This window comes from Prionailurus bengalensis, chromosome E4, assembly GCF_016509475.1.
Source record: "Prionailurus bengalensis isolate Pbe53 chromosome E4, Fcat_Pben_1.1_paternal_pri, whole genome shotgun sequence".
In the NCBI taxonomy this organism is placed as follows: domain Eukaryota; kingdom Metazoa; phylum Chordata; class Mammalia; order Carnivora; family Felidae; genus Prionailurus; species Prionailurus bengalensis.
Genome location: NC_057360.1, coordinates 10,000,531 through 10,019,843, shown reverse-complemented (window position 1 = coordinate 10,019,843; position 19,313 = coordinate 10,000,531). Strand labels below are relative to the sequence as shown.

At 39.9% G+C, this 19,313-nt stretch overlaps 1 protein-coding gene across 3 annotated transcripts in view; it reads right to left on the bottom strand.

Annotated features, from left to right (window-relative positions):
- The window catches only part of POU2F1 (POU class 2 homeobox 1), a 188,034-nt gene that overhangs the window by 34,079 nt on the left and 134,642 nt on the right, over window positions 1-19,313 (bottom strand). For all 3 annotated transcript variants that reach the window (XM_043568234.1, XM_043568236.1, XM_043568235.1), the window contains exons 4-9: window positions 16,926-16,979; window positions 14,911-15,030; window positions 12,616-12,804; window positions 10,776-10,902; window positions 8,763-8,857; window positions 3,147-3,320 (exon numbers count right to left, since the gene is read on the bottom strand). In XM_043568234.1, coding sequence (XP_043424169.1) covers window positions 3,147-3,320; window positions 8,763-8,857; window positions 10,776-10,902; window positions 12,616-12,804; window positions 14,911-15,030; window positions 16,926-16,979 — 759 coding nt within the window. The remainder of the gene's footprint in view (window positions 1-3,146; window positions 3,321-8,762; window positions 8,858-10,775; window positions 10,903-12,615; window positions 12,805-14,910; window positions 15,031-16,925; window positions 16,980-19,313) is intronic.

Here is a 19,313-nt window from a genome sequence, read left to right as displayed (position 1 = left end):
TGCCTATTAGCACCTACATTAGGTGGTAGTTAAGGAAAGGAAAAAACCTTTTTTTTGTTGTTGTTTTTTAAACTCCCAGTTTCTTACTGGTGCACAACTTCTGACAAGAAGTTTAACAGAGGAAAAATATTCAAACTATACGATAAAATACAAGAAGGTACAGAGATCATCTGAACTTCAACTGATGGGGCTATTTAGATTTCATTAAAATCAAGTAAATTAAAAACTCGGTTCCTCCGCACCACTAGCTGCCTTTCAAGGACTCAACAGCCACACGTGGGTAGTGGCTATCGTACCGCACAGAACATTCCCATCATCACAGAAAGTTTTATTGACAACTCTGAATATACTATCTCCGAGTAGAACAGAAATGGACTGCTCATTGACCTCCTTCCAATTATAGTAAAACTGAAAGAACCAGGACAGAGCGAGCGGGGCGTAAATGCTATCTATTATATTTATATACAAGTGTATCTGTAGATACAGGTGTTCAGCATCGATCTCGCTAAATATGTATTAAATCTTCATTCAATCAACAAATATTCACTAAGTGCCTACTGTATTTCAGGCCCTAAACATACTTTGTTTGTCACATATATTCATGTTCTGGGCCACTTTGTTTGTTTAGATGACAGCTTTCTAGAAAGCTGGGTGGGGCCAACTACACCTTGCAATTCTTTGAGTGTAAGATCTGTTGTCGTGGTCAGATGAAAATAAATGTCTTCTGACACCGTATCTACGTAATTTGCTAAGAATTTCTCAAAAACCTCTATGACATCTTTCTATGAAAAGTAACAGAATTAGTAAGTAAACAAAAATAACCCATCAAAAATCACATCGTTATAAAAATAAACAACGCCCTAAATGGTAGCTGTGCCTAAATAAAGCTACGCCATCAGCTCACTACAACTATGACAAATCCACTTGAGATTTATAATACAATTTTATTTCATATTTAAATTATTTAAATGAATAAAAAGCAACAGGTCTCTCAGTGAATATACTAATTCTCATTAATTTGATAGATGCTCAGTTCAGTGCTCTTGTAATTACCACGTTGGGTTCTTCCTCACAATTGTAAACGTTTTAAGCAGCTGCCTCACACATTATCTGAACTAAGTTGTATCTCTTTGATATTTTTTAAAAGAGCACAAGGAAAAAAAAGGAACAAAGATCGGGATTAGGAAATAACGAATGTGCTACACGCAACAGAAGTGTTATACTATGGTATGCCTCCCAAGTATACAGTGACGTCTACGGCAATCCTTTAACCAATTAAGTAATTAGAAAATTACTGTTTAAAACCTCTAATAACATGTCTATTTACTCAGAGAATAGGGAGTTTTTGTTTAAACCAGCAAGTTGAAGGGAAGTTCCCCTGTGTGTATATATAAACAAACTGGATACAAAGCAACCTTTGAAGGACTACAACTGGAGTGTGTGCCTTAAAAACAAAGGTTGACTTTCCCATCCTCCACCAGAAATAGATGCTTTAATCCACGCAGTTAAATTTTGCGAAATGCTGCCACTGGCAAGTCAAAGTCATTCTGAAAAACAAGTAACAATTATACCAAATAATAGGATAAAACCATAAAGCACCAGACCATAAGGGAAGCCCCTTTATCTAAAAGAGAAAGAGCAGGAGACGCAACACTGGCACTACGTTGGGTCAAATGCCACAGAAAGGCAAACCACTAGGTGGGTCAAAGGTAAAGATTTTTAAAAGCCTTAATATCCTTGGCGTATCACCGAGGCAACAAACTCCTAGGGAACCTAAGAGTATGCTGTGCTAATAGCCTGAAAGCTGCAGCACTGCTAAATATGCCAGCCTCATACTTGTTCAAGCTTAACCTACCTCTACCGATCTAGTTGTATCCTCAGCTTTCTTCTGGAAAAAACAGGCCAGATCGTTTAAGCGCTTCAAAAGCATTAAAACCTTTCTGAACTCTAATGTGTTTCTTCACAACTGAAACCCCTCACAAAGATAACTGCATTTTTTCTAAAACTCCACCTATTTAAAAAAATCATTTCATGTTTCTAATACACAATTAATTTCTTTGAGCAAAAACAAGTTACCGAAGTAACATAAGGCATAAAAGTCTGTTCTTAAAAACACACAGAAAACAAACAGGGATAGATCCCTGGGTGTTGACCTACCACTGCTGCGCGTAACTTTACTTTCAACTTAGTGTTTAAGTCGTGACTTAACCTTCAAACAGTAATTATATTCTACGAAAACACCAGGCTTCCCCTGATTGCATAAAAACACTCAACCCGATCTATACTTCAGTAACTTTTTTTCATCTAAGGATCTTATATCATTTTATATCATTGTTACCCGTTTAATTCTTCTCCTGCTTTAAAACTATTCTCTGTGACAGATTAATCAAAGAGTAAGTCAGTGGTAGTGCTTGGAACAAAAACGCTAGATACCCAGATGCCTGTTTGAACCATTAAACTTATTCCACATTAAAAGCCGTCTGCTAGGGGACATTAAAAAAAATTAATTTGGATTTTGATTCATTTGGACTTTTCAGATTTACCAGATTCCTATTTGTTTAATTAGTGTCAATTTGGCCTTATTGTGTGTGTGTGTGTGTGTGTGTGTGTGTGTGTGTATGTGTCTCTCTCTCTCTCTCTCTCTCTCTCTCTCTCTCTTTCTATTTGGCCTCCTTCTCTCTCTCCCCAAAATCTGTTTTTAAACACGTCTTTCAAACTTTTCCCCTTTCAGCTGCTATAAGAGACCCTGCAATCTTTATTCTCTCACTCTTGCAGACAGAGTCCTAAGGCCTAGAACCAGATGTCCTACAAATAACAAAACCCTCACTACAGTTACAGCAGCCCCAAACATATCTTTTAAGCCCTCACCATTTATCGGTATCATCCGAATTATGATTTCAGAGGCCTGTGTTCTGAGAGAAATCGTAAAGGTTTTAATCTAACATTAAATCGTACATTCATAACTGAATATATGATAACACTCTAAATTTATGAGGGCAGGAAGTGGCTAAGAAAAAGCCGCAGTCTAAAACCAAAAAACAGGGCCAGGGAATATACTGTTCCTCCGAAGCTTCCCTGGACACGTAAAGCGCATACCTGGACCTAGTCGGGGAGGGAGATCTAGGTTAACGGTGGGTTCGTCCTACCTGAGTGAATCCGAGTTTGATTCGTCTTTGTTTGAAGGTCTTGGCAAACTGCTCAAGCTCCTCAAGGTCACTGGGCTCCTCCAAGCTGGGGGTATCAATTCGCTTTGGTGTTGACTGGCTCTGTGGAAGTGTCTGAATCGGGGTTGCCGCTATTGTGCGCGTTGGGGTTGCTGGCTGTGACAAGGAACGGGAGGAGAAGAACCAGCGCACAAAAATGATCCCTCGGTTTGTAACTGGAATGCGTCACAAGGGAACAACTTAAGGAAACGGCTGCGTGCACGAAGAACCATGAGGACCACGTGACACCGTGGGAGGTACGACATAACGTCCCGTGAGAAGGGCAGCGCGTGAGATTGTGCCTGCCAGAATTCCAGTTCAGGTTTCCGTGGAAGTCCATGGAAACAAATACACCAAAATGAAACCCATGATATGTGGGTTTTCAAGTGTTCTGAATGCATGTATCTTATGCACATTCAGAGTATACATAATAAATCAGACTTTATTTTAAAGACTCTATTTCATAAATATGCCACTTAAACCACGAGTCTCAAAACAGCAGGGACCATATCTATCTTGTTTACCACTATCGTTATCTCCAACTTGTGACACGGTATGATAAAAATAATAAGAATAAAACAATTTTAAGGGGGAAAAGTAAATCATCTACAGTTTAAATAACTTAATAGCTTTTTTTTTGTTTTCTTTTGTAATTTCCGTTGACCTGTATTTCTTTCCTTTTTTTTAATCCTATTTTTAATTTGTTGCATAAAGTTTATTGCATCTGTAAATGTTTCTCTTACAAATCGTAAACAATTTTCAAATCTTCAATTACAAGGCACGCATCTCACAGATCAGAGTAACCTTTATGATAATGATCAAGACATTGGAAGGGACCATAAGGCACAAAATCAAAGCAGTAGACTTTGTTTATACTCAGGTATGACCGACATATAAAAAAAGGCTGTATATATTTAATGGGTACATCTTGATGAATTTGAAGATAAGCCTACCTCCATGAATATGTACTGTCACCACCCACAATGCCCTAAACTTACCCATTACCTCCCTCCCTCGGATCTACATTCTCAACTTTAACTGTAATTATAGTATATATAATTTTATACTCCGTTTCATAATTATCATTTTCAAAGGCTGACTGAGGCAATATTATAATTTATTTAACAATTTCTTTGTTAACAGATGCTTCTTCATTTATGTTTTCACTAACACAGTTAACGCCAGGATGAAAAATTTTGTGCACATGATTCTTTTCCCCACCCTTGTAATAAGTTGAGATGAATTCAGAAGTCATTTTCTGCAACTGGATAAAGGGTACACCATAAACGATTCTATAGCGCTTGATACACACCATAATGTTGGTTCTCACTACATGATGCTAGTTTCCTCCACATGGTTTGTGTTGGCAGTTTTCAAAAATGTTTTGCTAACTGAAGGAGTGCGTGGTACTTCACTATCACCTTTATTTGAATTTCTCTTATTCCTCAAAGTAAAAGTTTCCCACGTGTCATTTATTATCTGTATTTCTTTTACCGATTGGATTTATATCCATAACCCATACATGTATTAATGATCTCCTTGTCCTCATCCTTAAAGAGCTCATCAATTGTTATAGATTAAGCCTCTGTCTGTTGTATTAGTACGAATGAATAATTTTTCCAACCTGCCTTTTTCCTTTTATTTTCCGGGGTACATAAGCTTTAAATTGTCATTTGGGTGAACTTTTTTTTCCTCCTTTCTAGGATCTTCTCTTGCTTCAAATCTAAGAGAGCTTTCACTTATTTCGAACTCAAAAATTCCTTTTAATGGTCTGCTTGCTTCCTCTATATGTTTTTAAATATTTATTTAAATCTATCTACAATTTATTTGGGGACATGAAAGAATGATCTCTTTTCCTTTTAAAGAAAATACTCCATTTCCTTCTTACACAAACACAAGGCTACTCTGTTTTACTCACACGCCCCGAGGAGAGCCTGCCCTTGTGAGTCCTCATTAGCAGAAGGTACTACCCTGGCTGCAGCGTAATTGCTCTGTTGACCCTTCCTATGAACAGCGGCCACATGAGAGATTACAGGCCAGGGTTACAAATGAGGGCTCCGGCTAGGAGTTTTCTTGTAATTTAAATGCGTCAAATACCTCCAACTCTGACCTGGTTAGTAATAAGCTCTTTCCAACGGAACCAACTGGGCCAGAAAACTACACAATAGGCATCGCACAGGCCTACAACCAGAGTAAGCTAGTCTCTATCATCCTGCTTCAATGAAGACAGCCAAGTTCACCTCTGTTATGTGTTGTTGACACTGAGCAATTTTCAACCTGACCAGTCTGGAGGAGTCCAAACCAGCACCAACCACGTGAGAATCCTATGCAGCTACACGCTTCGCAGTGAGACTGGTTGACAGGTAGACGTGAGCCTCAACCACCAGACTGTTTGTTATTTCATCTCCAGGCTTGAAGGAGCCCCGTTCTCAAATAGTAAAGGACTAAAAATGGCTTGGGTACCTTTAGGAGGGGTGGTTACAGATAAGTCACCCCAACTCCAGAAACCTCAGGTTGGACTGGGCCAGATCTAGAAACGGCAGAGTAGAACTCAGTGAGCAGGAGTCAGGATGGCGCTACACCAGCCCTGCCACTGTGTGCGGCGCACGAAGGCCAGGGAGGAACTGCTGGAACAGGCTTTTGCAAGACTCCAGCCTGATTTTTTATATGCGGCATATTCACAATTAAATGCACAATTTAAAAGTATGCGGTTTGATGTTCTGACAACCGTATGTAGTCACGTGACTGCCACCACATTTAAGAAACAGAACATTTCTATCCCCCCACAGAAGTTCCTTTATGCTCTTTGCCCTCCATTCCCCATCCCTAGCCCCCAAGCCCCCGGCAAGCACTGATACAATTTCTGTCCCTATGGTTTTGTCTGTTCTAAAATGCCATACACATTGAATCATACAGTATGCAGTCTTTTATGTTTGGCTTCTTTCACTGAACATAATGCTTCCAAACTTCATACGTGTTGGTAAATGTTTCAGAAGTACATTCCTTTCTACTGCTGAATAGCATTCCATCATATGGATATGCCAAAAGTTATGTTACCTATTCATTAGTCGATGGACATTTAGGTTATTTCCAGTTTGGTGTGATGATGGGTAAAACTGCTTTGAACATTTATATATAGGTCTTTGTGTGGACATTCATTTCTAGAAGTAGAATTGCTAGGTCATAAGGTACCCTGTATAAGAAACTGCCAAACTGTTTTCCAAAGTGTTTGCAACCCCATCAATAATATATCAAAGAGCCCAGTTGCTTCACACTTGGTACTATCATAGTCTTTTTGCCCATTCTAGTGGGTATGTAGTGATATGTCATTTGCGTTTCCCTGATGACCAATGATTTTCAGCATCTTTTTATATGGTTACTGGGCATTCACATATCTTCTTTGGTGAAGTATTTTCAAATATTTTGCACATCCCCCCTTTTTAAAAAGTCAGGCTTATTACTGAGTTTGTGAATTAGTTATAAATTCTAGACACAAGTCTTTTATCAGATATAAATTTGAAGAATATTTTCTTCCAGTTTGTGGCTTTTCTTTTATGCTTTTAACAAAAAGATTTTAATTTTTATAAAATTAAATTTGTCAATTTTTTTCTTTTATGAAGAGTGTTTTTGTGTCCTATTTAAGAAACCATTATCTTACCCAAGGACACAAAGACTTTTTTCCTAAGTTTTCTTCTGCAAGGTTAGGTCTTATTACCCTTTTCAAATTAATCATTGTAAATTGTTTGCCTGTTTGTTTTTGCCTACACATAACCAAAGACTTTCCTTTTCTCACTGAAATCTTTGGCACCTTTGTGGAAAATCCGTTGGCCATAGATGTGTGGGTCTACTTAATCTTCTATTCTATTTCATTTCTGTTCATATGCTGTTATCATGCTGTCTTCATTACTGTGGCTTTATATTAATTTTGACATGAGGCAGTCTTTCAACTTTCTTATTTTTCAAAATTATTTGATTTTTCTACGTCCTCTACAATTCCATATAAATGTTAGAAACATGATGCAAATTTCTATTTAAAAAAGGCTGCTGGGTACTGATAGGAATTGTGTTGAATATATAGATCCATTTGGAAAAGAATTCACGTTTTAACAACCGAAGTCTTCTGATTCATGAACACATTATAGCCCTCTATTTATTTAGGTCTTGATTAATTTCACTATTGAAAATTACATATAAGTCTTGCAAATGTTTTGTGAAATTTATCTGTAAGTAGGGTAAATATTTTCCCTCTTAAGTTCAACTGCCAAATGATCATTGTTAACACCGACTTTGTATCCTACATACTTGCTAAACTCGCTTATTAATTCCATCAGTTTTTTGTAGATCCCTTAGGATTTTAACATAGACAATGATGTCCTCTGCCAATTAAAACGTTTTACATATTCCTTCCTAATCTACATGTCCTTTATTTCTTTTTCTTGTCTTACTGCACTGCTAAGACCTCCAGCAAAATGCTGAATAGAAGTGGTAACGGTTGGGGCACCTGGGTGACTCAAGTGGTTAAGCATTCAACTCTTAATTTCAGCTCAGGCTGTGATCTTACAGTTTGTGAAATCAAGTCAGAGCCTGCTTGGGATGCTCTCTCTCCCCCCCCCCCCCCCCTCTCTCTCTGCTTCTCCCCTGCTCGTGCACACATGCTCTCTAAATAAATAAATAAATAAATAAATAAATGTTAAAAAAAAAAAAAAAAAGTGGTAACAGTGGACATCCTTGCCTTATTCCTGATCTTGGTGGTATGATGTAGGGTTTTTTTTTTTTTTGTAGATGACTTTTACCAGGTTGGAAATCTATTCCTAGTTTGCAAGAGTTTTGTTTTTTGTTATTTCTTTTTTATCATAAACAGATGTGGAATTTTGTCAAATCTGGCCATATGTTAGTGAGAACTTGCAAGAGTAGAGACAAAGCGAATCAGAGCTGAAGAGTGATTCGGGATCAGCCAGTTCAATTACCTAATTTACAGATGAAGAAATGAAATGACGTGCTCAAAGTCACAGCTGGTTAAGAAGTGAAAGAGGTCTAAAGCTTACATCTCAAGATGTCTACACCTATACTTTATGATAGAGCTAAACTCTGGTAGAAATGAGCTAAAGCAACATCTCAAAGTTGAAAGAAAACACGGGGATCGGAACTTCTTTGCAGTTTCTTCAAAAGGGCAGAGGACCGTGATGTGTTTTAACTGAAGCAGTGGGTTTCTGGTGCCAGTGGTAAGCTCTCCTGCCAACTACAGAGAGGGGAGGGCTGGAGGGGAGGAGGGTCGACGAGCCAGAACTCAGTCCTCATTTGCCACTAACACGGTTAGTTTTTATAAATACAGAAGAAAACAGGAACTCCTTGGACATTTTCAAAGACTGCATCAATCCGATAGTATTGCTTTATCAAGCTGATAAGTCTTGCTCTGAATTTTTGCTCAGTGTGAAAACTATTTGGATTATTTTTATTAGGGTACTGTGGGGATCTGTTGTGTTTTTAATTAAACCAAGTCCAAGAGTCCCTCAAAACATCAGGGTAAGAGAAAGTAATCCTCAGTGGGAGAAAACTGACCTGGGAGGTGAGGGTGATGCTTGGCTGCGACTGTAGGAGGTTGGCTTGGCTTTGCTGAGGTAGTTGCGTTAAAAGATTTTGCGCTTGCAGGAGACCTGGAAAACACAAATGTCCTGTCAGATACACTAAGGATTCCTCTGAACATATGGCAAAATAAAGAATAAGAAAGTGAAATGAAAATTTCCAGCTGATCTTTTGATAGTCTTATCAGTCTTAAAATTCTTAATGTCTTACTTTCCTAAAATTCAATCTTGTTAACTACAACTTGGGCAGTAAGATATGGGACATAAAACTGAAACCGATATAGGGGCACCTGGGCGGCTCAGGTGGCTGAGCGGCTGTCTCCTGATTTCAGCTCAGGTCATGATCTCACGGTTCGTGGGACTGAGCTTCGCTTTGGGGTCTGCGCTGACAGCGCGGAGCTTGGGATTATCTCTCTCTCTCTCTCTAAATAAATAAATGAACATTAAAAAAAAAAAAAACAACAAAAACTAAAACTGATATATGTCTTTGATAACCTGTCTGAAGATCTCTCTGATTGGCCAATCCTTTATTTTAGTAAGGAATGGATGAAAATGAAGAAGTATTCTAAATGGAAGCAAGCTTGAAACTCTAAAAAGAGCTCACCTTCTTTTTTTTTTTAAATGTTTTTATTTACTTTTGAGAGAGAGAGAGACAGACAGACAGAGCATGAGTCGGGGAGGGGCAGAGAGAGGGAGACACAGAATCTGAAGCAGGCTCCAGGCTCTGAGCTGTCAGCACAGAGCCCGACATGGGGCTCGAACTCATGAACCGCAAGATCACGACCCGAGCTGGGGTCGGACGCTTAATCGACTTTGCCACCCAGGTGTCACAAAAGAGCTCACCTTCTTAACCCAGCATCCATCAGAAACTGCCAGTATATATTGGGCCAGAGAATTGTCTGATTCATGACAGGAGCAAGCTATCTGTTAAGTGGAACAGGTATTTACGCAAAGAAAGATTTTGGAATGAATGATCAAGAAGAAAAAGGCTAAAGGACAAAAATACTGAGGAAATGGTAGCAATGCACTAACGTTCGCTGGGGCGAAGCCTTGATACCCTGAATCTCTCTACTCTAACCTCCACTAACCTTACACACAAGAATTGAACTTATCTGATACAGAAATTTACCACTAAGAGGCCTTAAATGTGTTGTTTGTAACTCAAAAGTTTGCTATTTCTAATATACCACTCTCCTTATCAAACTTTAAAAGAGAACAAAAGATTGTTAGAAGCATATGCTTTTAATGCTCAGTCCACATTTTTTAAATGCATTCCCAAGAAAAACTATCAAAATACTAGAAGTAATTTATGTTGGAAAGATTTCACTTAGATTTTTGACCAAACTCTTGGTTCACCATGAGAGATTGAACAGATGAAAGGCAGTAAAGGACGATCTTCAATATGTGGCATGCATGACGAAAAATAGTTTTTTTTTTTTTCTTAGCTAAAAAAAACCCCAAAATAAAAAAAACCCATTTTTTTGTTAATGTTTGTTTATTTTTGAGAGAGAGACAGAGCATGAGCTAGGGAGGGGCAGAGAGGGGGACAAAGAATCCGAAGCGGGCTCCAGGCTCTGAGCTGTCAGCACAGAGCCCCATGCGGGGCTCGAACCCACAGACCACGAGATCATGACCTGAGCCACCCAGGCATCCCTCTTTCTTCTTCTTCTTCTTCTTTTTTTTTAAATTGATTTTTGAGAGAGAGAGGCAGAGAGAGAGGGGGACAGAGAATCCCAAGCAGGGTCCGCGCTGACAGCAGAGAGCCCGATGCGGGGCTCGAACCCACAAACCGTGAGATCATGACCTGAGCCGAAGTCAGACGCTTAACCGACAGAGCCGCCAGGCGCCCCTAAAAAATATATTTTTCTTAACACGAATACTGAGTTTACAGTCAGATTTAATCCAAACGTTAAAATGACAGCAGTCGGTGCGTGCGGCGCAGAAGCGGACAGCCTCGCGCGCTGCTGACGGGTGCCGAGGAGGAGCTTACCCTGCTGGCCCTGGGGCGTCTGTGAGATGATAAACTGCGCTGGCTGCAAGTTGGTGGTCGGATGGACCAACACAAACTGCTGCAGGTTGAGATTCTGCTGCTGAAGCTGCTGCAGTTGCTGCAGATCCTAGAGAATCAGAACGAAAACACGGATTGGAGATCCTGAAACGAAAACTCGCTGGATCATAAGGTTCCCAGGAGATGAACTGTGTCATCCACATAAAGAAGAGCCAATATTCTACATTCTTCCGTCCTTTTTAAACAGGGTGTGCTCTGGGTATGGTCACAGAGCGTGTGAAGAAACCTGGAGCCGCGGTAAGGACTTGCTACTTCTGCCCGTATCCACCGTGTCATGACTCGTGTCAAAGCTAGTTTTCGATAGTTACTTCAAATTCCCTCAGAACAAATGGTTACAGTTGAGTGTTTTTAGCCTGGAAGGATCAATATGGGTTTTAAAAATCAAGTGAGCAAAGAGTACGTTGGGGTTTTAAATACTCAACTCATCTTTCTCTTACATAAAAATGGAGAGTGCTGTGTCTGAAACTGCATCGATAAATTAAAGTATCTATAATGATTCATTACATTCGGCACCAGTCTAGGGGCGCCTGGGTGGCTCAGTTGGTTAATCGTCCGACTTTGCCTCAGGTCACGACCTTGCAGTTTATGAGTTTGAGCCCCGAGTCGAGATCTATGCTGACAACTCAGAACCTGGAGCCTGCCTCAGATTCTGAGTCTCCCCCTCTCTCTGCCCCTCCCCTGCTGGCGCTCTCTCTCGCTCTCAAAAAAAAAAAAAAAAAAAAACCAAAAAAAAAAACCCACCTTAATTTGGTACCAGACTAACTCGACTGAGAAGTGTAAAAATACCTAAAAATAGTTATCCATATAAAAACCTAATCCATAACATATCAAACTTGATTACACCGGTCTAGTGTTTTATAATTTTCAACGTGGTTTCACACACATTATCTTAGTAGAATAATGTCAACATAGGGTCTCAAAGCTTATACGTTAAAAACGTATTTGGTGATGAAGAAAGTGGCCACAATTAAGACACTATCTTGAAAAAGCTTGTATATTATAGTCATAAAGATTAGTCGGATACCTATTCTTTGCTTTGTATAGTTACCTGGCTCTTTTAAATGTCCTAGTCAAGCTCTAGCTACAATGCAAGTCTGCTTCTGAGTCTTCTCTGGGGGGATAAAGATAATTGTCTAGCGCTAGACTCATAAGGACTCTTCACAGAACTTACTGATACCAATACTTGGACTTTTTCCCTCTCCTGGGGACGAAGGACTTCATTTACCTTTCTTCCCAGGCAGTACCGTCTATGCCTCTCAAGTAACTTTTTATTATCTCTGGATACTCTGCCCTGAAGTGTGAACGCTGGAGCCAAACCACATCCGAATACAGCTCTGCACAGAGTTAATCGCTCCGTAGCAGGGAGAGGACGGGCCGTCTCTCTCACACATGAGTGGCAATATTCACTGCGGAGCACATGAAAGAACCCATGCCTGCCATAATTAGCTAATTAAAATAAATACAGTAATCCCCTGCTTCAGAAATATGCCAACTAATTATTCGAGAATTGTCACTTAATGTAAACAGTTACTCAAATAATCAGTTATGTGTTTATAATATCAATTCAAATAAGCAAACAAACGTATTACTTCTAGTTCAGCGGTAAGGAAGCCGACTGCGCACTTCACTGCTCTCGCGCTCCTCGGGCCTTTTGAGGAGCCACGACGACGACGATCAGAAAGTGTCAGAAAGTGGATTCCGTACTAAAGAAGACCCGCCGCTTGATTCCTCACTTCCCGCCCCTGCCCAAAGGGAGACTCACCTGGGAGATCTGGATGGGCTGCGACAGGGGGATCTGCGTCATGGGCGTGGCGGCGGAGGCTGAGATGGTGGCCCCGGCAGCGCTGTGCTGTTGGCTGGCGGAGTGCTGTTGGACCGCGGCGGCCAGCAGCTGTGCCTGCGCCTGCGCCTGCTGTAGCAGTAACTGTTGCTGGGCCGGCGTCAAGGTAAGCTGAACAAAATGAGAACAGACGTTTGGAACGGTCTGCGGGAGAAGGGCCCCTAACGCAAGCCGACTGCTTTGCGGTAGGTAACTCAAGGGCTATGAGACCTTAGCCACCCGCCTCCGCACGGTCAGCTCGAAGCTGAAACGCTGATCAGCAATCGAGCTGCCATTGCTGGCGGAACATTTAAATTAGAATGGTGGTCCTCACTCTGGACTTAAACAATCATTCAAACGTGTCCAGGGCTCGAGGGTTCAGGCAAAAAAAGTAATTAACTAGTAAGCAAGAAAAGAAAAAGAATCCACGCTGACAGGATATGAAAAGAAATTTACACCCAACAGAACAGCAAGTGATTAGTCAGATGAATGAGGAACAAGGATGCTGGATCTGACCACGGAAAGAACTGATAAGGCCCAGCTGCTTCCCATTAGCATGAATCTCTGCCATATTCCATCATTTCCATTATGTCCTAAGATATGACTAAAGAATATGAGCTCCATTTGTTTCTTGTCCAAGTCTCCCTACAGCCCCTCCCCAACACAGTCCTTTCTGTTATTGAAAGCACTGGGCCTCTACAACTTTATATCCCCTTTCCAACACATTATCTCCGTGAAACAGGTGGTGACAGTGGGGACAGCGGCTCTCTTTACATGCAAATGAATCCTAAAGCCCAGGTTTAATAGAAGCTCCAGCCACACGAACCTGGAATCCCAAGGGTCTCTTACTATTATAGACACTAATCACCCGAAACAGACCCAAACAGTAAAACAGGAAATGTATTTAGAGCAGATTAAAACTTGCTTTCATAATGCAACTTAGTTCAGACACAAAGTAATAAGTGTGTTCAGCCTTCCTTTTGGTGGCATGCTCTGATCAGACAAGAAAGGAAGCCTGGAATATATACTTTATTTTTTTAAGCTTTTATGTATGTATGTATGTATTGTATTTAGTTTATTTTTGTAATCTCTAAACCCATCATGGGGCTCCAACTCACAATCCCGAGATCAAGAGTTGCATACTCTAGCGACTGAGCCAGCAAGGCATCCCACCCTGACATATATTAAGCGCGTGTACATTCACTTAGTGGCACAACCCTCCTTCTAAAAGGGTCCAATACAATTTGTACATCAGAGACATAAGAATCAAAATGAAACCATTCAAAAACTTAACAGCTGTCAAGATACATATGTTTACAAATATTTTACGTAATAAACATATTAATCTCCATCGAGGAGATATTTAAGACCATTCTGCAACTTCTAAAACATACTTAACTAAAAGAAAGGAAGTAAAAAATTGTGTGATGTGATGTGATGCGAAATGAATAACAACTCTTCCTTACCAGTCTCCTAGCCTTTCTACCCGCAAAATAACTTAACAGACAAATGTTCAGCACTGGAAAAATACTTCTGGTGTCTTAGAGCACAGACGGCTGAAAAGTTGAAAGTTTAATGTATTCACAAAGGCCGATCTATTACCAATAAAAATAAAAGACATTTATTGACTTACATGCCAAGCACTGTTCTTTTTTTTTTACAAACACTGTTATTCTTTATCTATATGACAACATTGTGAGCATCTCACATAGACAACATCTCCATTTAACTGAAGGAAAACTGAGGCACAGGGAGAGGAAGTAATGAGTTCACACAGTAAACTGTAGAGCCAGGATACGAGACCAGAGGTTTCATTTTAGAACATGACACAGTAATTTAAAGAAAGTATTTTTCTTGCGTAGGTACTAACCCACTCTTTAACTTCTACTCTGCAGCGATATCGTAACTCTAAACTGACGACTATCATCTCATCAATATAATGATCTCAATCAGAGGATGACTCCACTGCATGATGAAGCAACAGGTGAAACGTGGGTTTAAAAAAGTCTCTAGTGTATCGAGAGCATCTGCAAAAGTAAGAAAGGATACCCCGAAAACTTATGACAAAGATAATTCCTTTTAAGGAGCTGCCTACAGCGTAGCAAACTCTTTGAAGAAAACAGCGCCAGGCATAACCACGTCACTGGTGTGCTACAGCAAACGGTTCTAATCAGATATTGGCCCGTGGCAGTTCCGACACAAAGAAAGTGTATTGTAATTCTCTCAGTGAAAACTTACCCCAGTTATCTGTCCTCCAGCCAGCATCAGCTGGGTCTGGGGGATGGCTGCCTGCACTGAAGGCTGCTGGGAAGGCTGGCTTGGCTGCTGTGAATCCCCCGATTCTTCATTAGATTTAGACTGGGAGGGAAGGGGGGATAAGAGATTTCAAGTAACTGATTAAAAAATACTACTTATAACTCCATATTTTAAGACTTGTTTACAACATGGATTTATCTAGTCATGAGTTTTCTGGTTTTCATTCTTTTCCTTTCTTATTCATCTTTGTATTTTCCTAATTTTAATATAGGACATTTTTAGACTTTTTCTCCCTTTAAAAAAAAAAAATCACATTTCTTATTTGTCGTTTCCTAACTATAAAAGAAAGAAATGATCAAATACGGAACACATGAAAGTAGAAAAATAAAATGTAAAAATTACCCACAATACAAGTTGCTGGTATAGACTTCTCGTTCCAATGCCAGCAAGGCTGCACTTAACAACTTTTAAGAAAAAAAAAATTTGGTCCTCCACAAATCAACAGAGTTTTTCAGAAACCCAGATCTCAACTTCAGAAATAAGGACTAAGGGAAAGCACATTCTCAATCCATCTCTACATTAGACCCTCCACCCCTGCATCCTGAGATGTATCTGGTGGTCAGCCTGAAACCCCCTCATGTATCATCTCGGAGCTGACAACTTGACCCACAGAACTTTGGATCTAATATCTAAAATGACTGCAAATTTAGCATCTCTCATCAAGTAACAAGTTTGGAGGGGAAACGCTACAGTCAAGAGGGAAAGAGAACACACTCCTAAAAGGGACACTAAGAGGAAATTTTATGGTAATTAAAACTGGCTATGCGAGCATTAAAATTCTGCATAGATTTGCATATTTCCTACCACCTGTTTTGGGGACTACAGCAAGGCTAATTAACATAAAGGCTCTGATTAATTCTGCCAGTCATTGGGAGATAATTACAGTGCAGGACTGTAAACATGCCGCACTGGAGATACAGCCTGTTTGCCAACATCTCTCCAAGGGATGAAAGTTTACCATGGCAACCGAGGCAATTTTCTGCCTCCTCTCCCTCAGAAAGGAAGGTCACATTATCTCCTTTTCTTTTCTCTTCTTGCTTCCATGTGTTACCAGGTCCATATTCCATTGGGTTCCCGGAACGCTCAACCCAAGGTCTTTAGTCATTAGCAACACTGAAATCAATCTTTTAGAATATGGCTTTCCCCTCTTGACTGTCAGCTACCTAAACACTATAACGAAAGGAAGCAGCAGACTGACTGAATTACGGAGTAACGTATAATAACTGAACTTTGCATGTTTTACCACATGATTTGTGCATCAGCAAAGTAGCCAGACTTAACCTTCGTTTTTAAAATTTTGATCCGACGCGGCCCGTCAATAACTGCACCAGGCTTAGTTACGAACCTTAGAAGCACAGCACTTCAGAGCAGAGAGGGACCCTGGCAAGCTTCTAAAAACTTCCCCACTTAGACAAATGTAAAAAAAAGGAACCCCAGGATGTTAAGTGACTCGCCAAAGGTCATACAGCTAGTTAGTGGCAGAGCTAGAATGCACACTAAAAACCTCTGTACCTCAGCCCAGTGCTCTTTCCTCTACACTACAAAACCACAAAAAGGCATCTGGAAACAAAAAGGGATTTACAAATTATTTGGCTTTGTGTTTAGGTATGTGTTATCACTGTAAAACTCAGAAACAGCTTCCTACACTCACGTATGCTCCCCCAGATAAAAATTAAATAAACTTACACATCCAACTCTGCAAGTAGACTTCTCTTGTTCACCTTTTGTCATTCACAGTAGTATAACATAAACTGGATTTTTATGAACGTGTTGTCAATGATTATCAGTATTTGGATCTTAAAGACATTAGGTAATAAAAAAAGGTAATACTCCTAAGTGTTTCCTATTATAAAATTATTGCATGCTCATTACAAAAAAGTCAGAAAAAATATGGGAAAAATAGTAAAACTGATCCATAATCCCGAAACCCAGCTTACCTGTACATTTAAAGACTGAGCAGCAGCCTGTAAACTTGTTCCAGCGAGCTGGACCTAAAAGTAAAGTAGTGAGGTGAAGTTCTAGTACGATACTATTGACATCCATCATTCGAAGTTGACATCAGCAAGTATTTCAAGAATCTCTACTGAGTGCCCGTCACTGAGTTAGAACTAAGAACACAAAGAGGTCTATCTTACAGAGGTAAAACTTTATGGACAAGCTCACGGTTCCTCCACCTTCTACCAGAAGATGCTGTTACCAGTTCTCTTCTGAACATGTTTTCCCACACTAAGCGTCATCAGGCGTGCCACTCTTGTATTAGACACTCCTTATCCTGTTTGTAATCGTTGGACGCTTAGATTCTAAAAGCTTAATTCATCCATTATATAAAGAACACACGAGAACAAGCTACTTACATACATTATTTTTATCATTATAAACAATCAGAATTACCTACTCATTCTAATTTCAAAATTTTCAAGTATATACCAGAGTGAAAACCTTACATATACATATGTGTGCGTGTGTGCGTGTGTATATATGCACACACACAACACCTATACAGTCAAGTCCTTAGAACATTTATAGTCATAACTCAAAACTGCTGGCTGAAATGAAGACTCTGTCCTATAATCCACACATGAAAGTCTGTCACAACATTTCATGCATTCAGAAAGTTAAAAAACCATGGTTATATTAGAATAAGGGACATTGTTTGGCAGCCACGTTAATACCTGATTCTGGCAAGTGTCATCAATGGATGCTCTAATGGGTGAGAGGTGGGGAATAACATGATATTTACATATTCTCAACCATCTCTCCACTGATACTTATTAATTACAAAAGGAAAAGTCACCACTAAGGACACACGTGCCTTCTGGTATAATCCACCAAGAACACAATACTACTTATGTTGTACTCCTCCCCAAACCCAAACCGAGCAACACTATAGAACGACTAGTTTGTACTCTTCAAAAATGTCAATGTCCTGAAAATAAAGAAAGACCATGTATGGGGAAAAAGAATAGAAGTTAGAGTAGAATAAATGAAGTGTAAATCAGAATGGCAGCAGTCAGCACAAAAAGTAGGAAACATGAGAGACAGTGCTACTACATAGGATCCTGGCAACTGACTGGATATAGATAAAGAAAGAAGTCACGAATTATTCCAGGGTTCAAATCTGAGAGACGGAAAAAATGGTAGTGTCACTGACAGGAAGACAATGAGTTCCACTTTCGATATATCATATAACTTCAAGGTTTCCTGAAGTTAAGTGTAAGTGTTGGTATGGAGCTCATATAGAGTTCAGAGCTAAAATGAATGGATTGCTGCCCTTTGTTTATAATTTTTTAAAAAATGTTTACTTATTTTACAGAAGGAGAGAAACAGAGTATGAGTGGGGGAGGGGCAGACACAGAGGGAGAGACACGGAATCCGAAGCAGGCTCCAGGCTCTGAGCTGTCAGCACAGAGCCCGACACGGGGCTCGAACTCACGAACCATGAGATCACGACCTGAGCCGAAGTCGGATGCTTAAATGACTGAGCCACCCGGGCGCCCCTAAAATTCCTTGATTTAAAGTCCTTTGGTATAGGGCATATTGAAGGTTCAAGGATTCTGAGCTGGAGGCCTTGCGGCTGATGCAGGAGTTGTACTCATCTTGGAATTTGGATCCAATGGAGAAAAGACTGCATATCATCTATGTACCTTCAGGGATTTTTTTTTTTTTTTAATTTTTTTTTTAACGTTTATTTATTTTTGAGACAGAGAGAGACACAGCATGAACGGGGGAGGGTCAGAGAGAGGGAGACACAGAATCTGAAACAGGCTCCAGGCTCTGAGCAGTCAGCACAGAGCCCGACGCGGGGCTCGAACTCACATACCGTGAGATCGTGACCTGAGCCGAAGTCGGACGCTTAACCGACTGAGCCACCCAGGCGCCCCCTTCAGGGATTTTTTTTTAAATACATTTGGACCGTCACAAATTTATGCCAGATGGACACTTAATATAAGCCACATAAACTATCAAAAATGCTATCCCTCTAAGAAACCAGAAAGCTTGTTGGAGGCTACAATATGTTTTTAGGGGGAAAAAAAAATCAACATGAAAATAACATTTTTGTTCTTCTACAATATATTCTTAAATTATTTTAGATGCTAAATCATCTTAATATTTTATCCAGAAGCTTCATGTAGAAGTTTCTCTACTTTCAGAAACACAAACCTATGCACCTGACCAAAGTCTGTCAACTAGGGCCTCCCTCTAGTAGAAGATGCTAATGGCTGCCTGCACACTATCCCTTTGAATTTGTAGAATAAATAGGCTTCAGAGGACCTTTCTAAAATTTCACCTGTTTCAATCACAGGAGCTTCTTTTATATAAAGCGT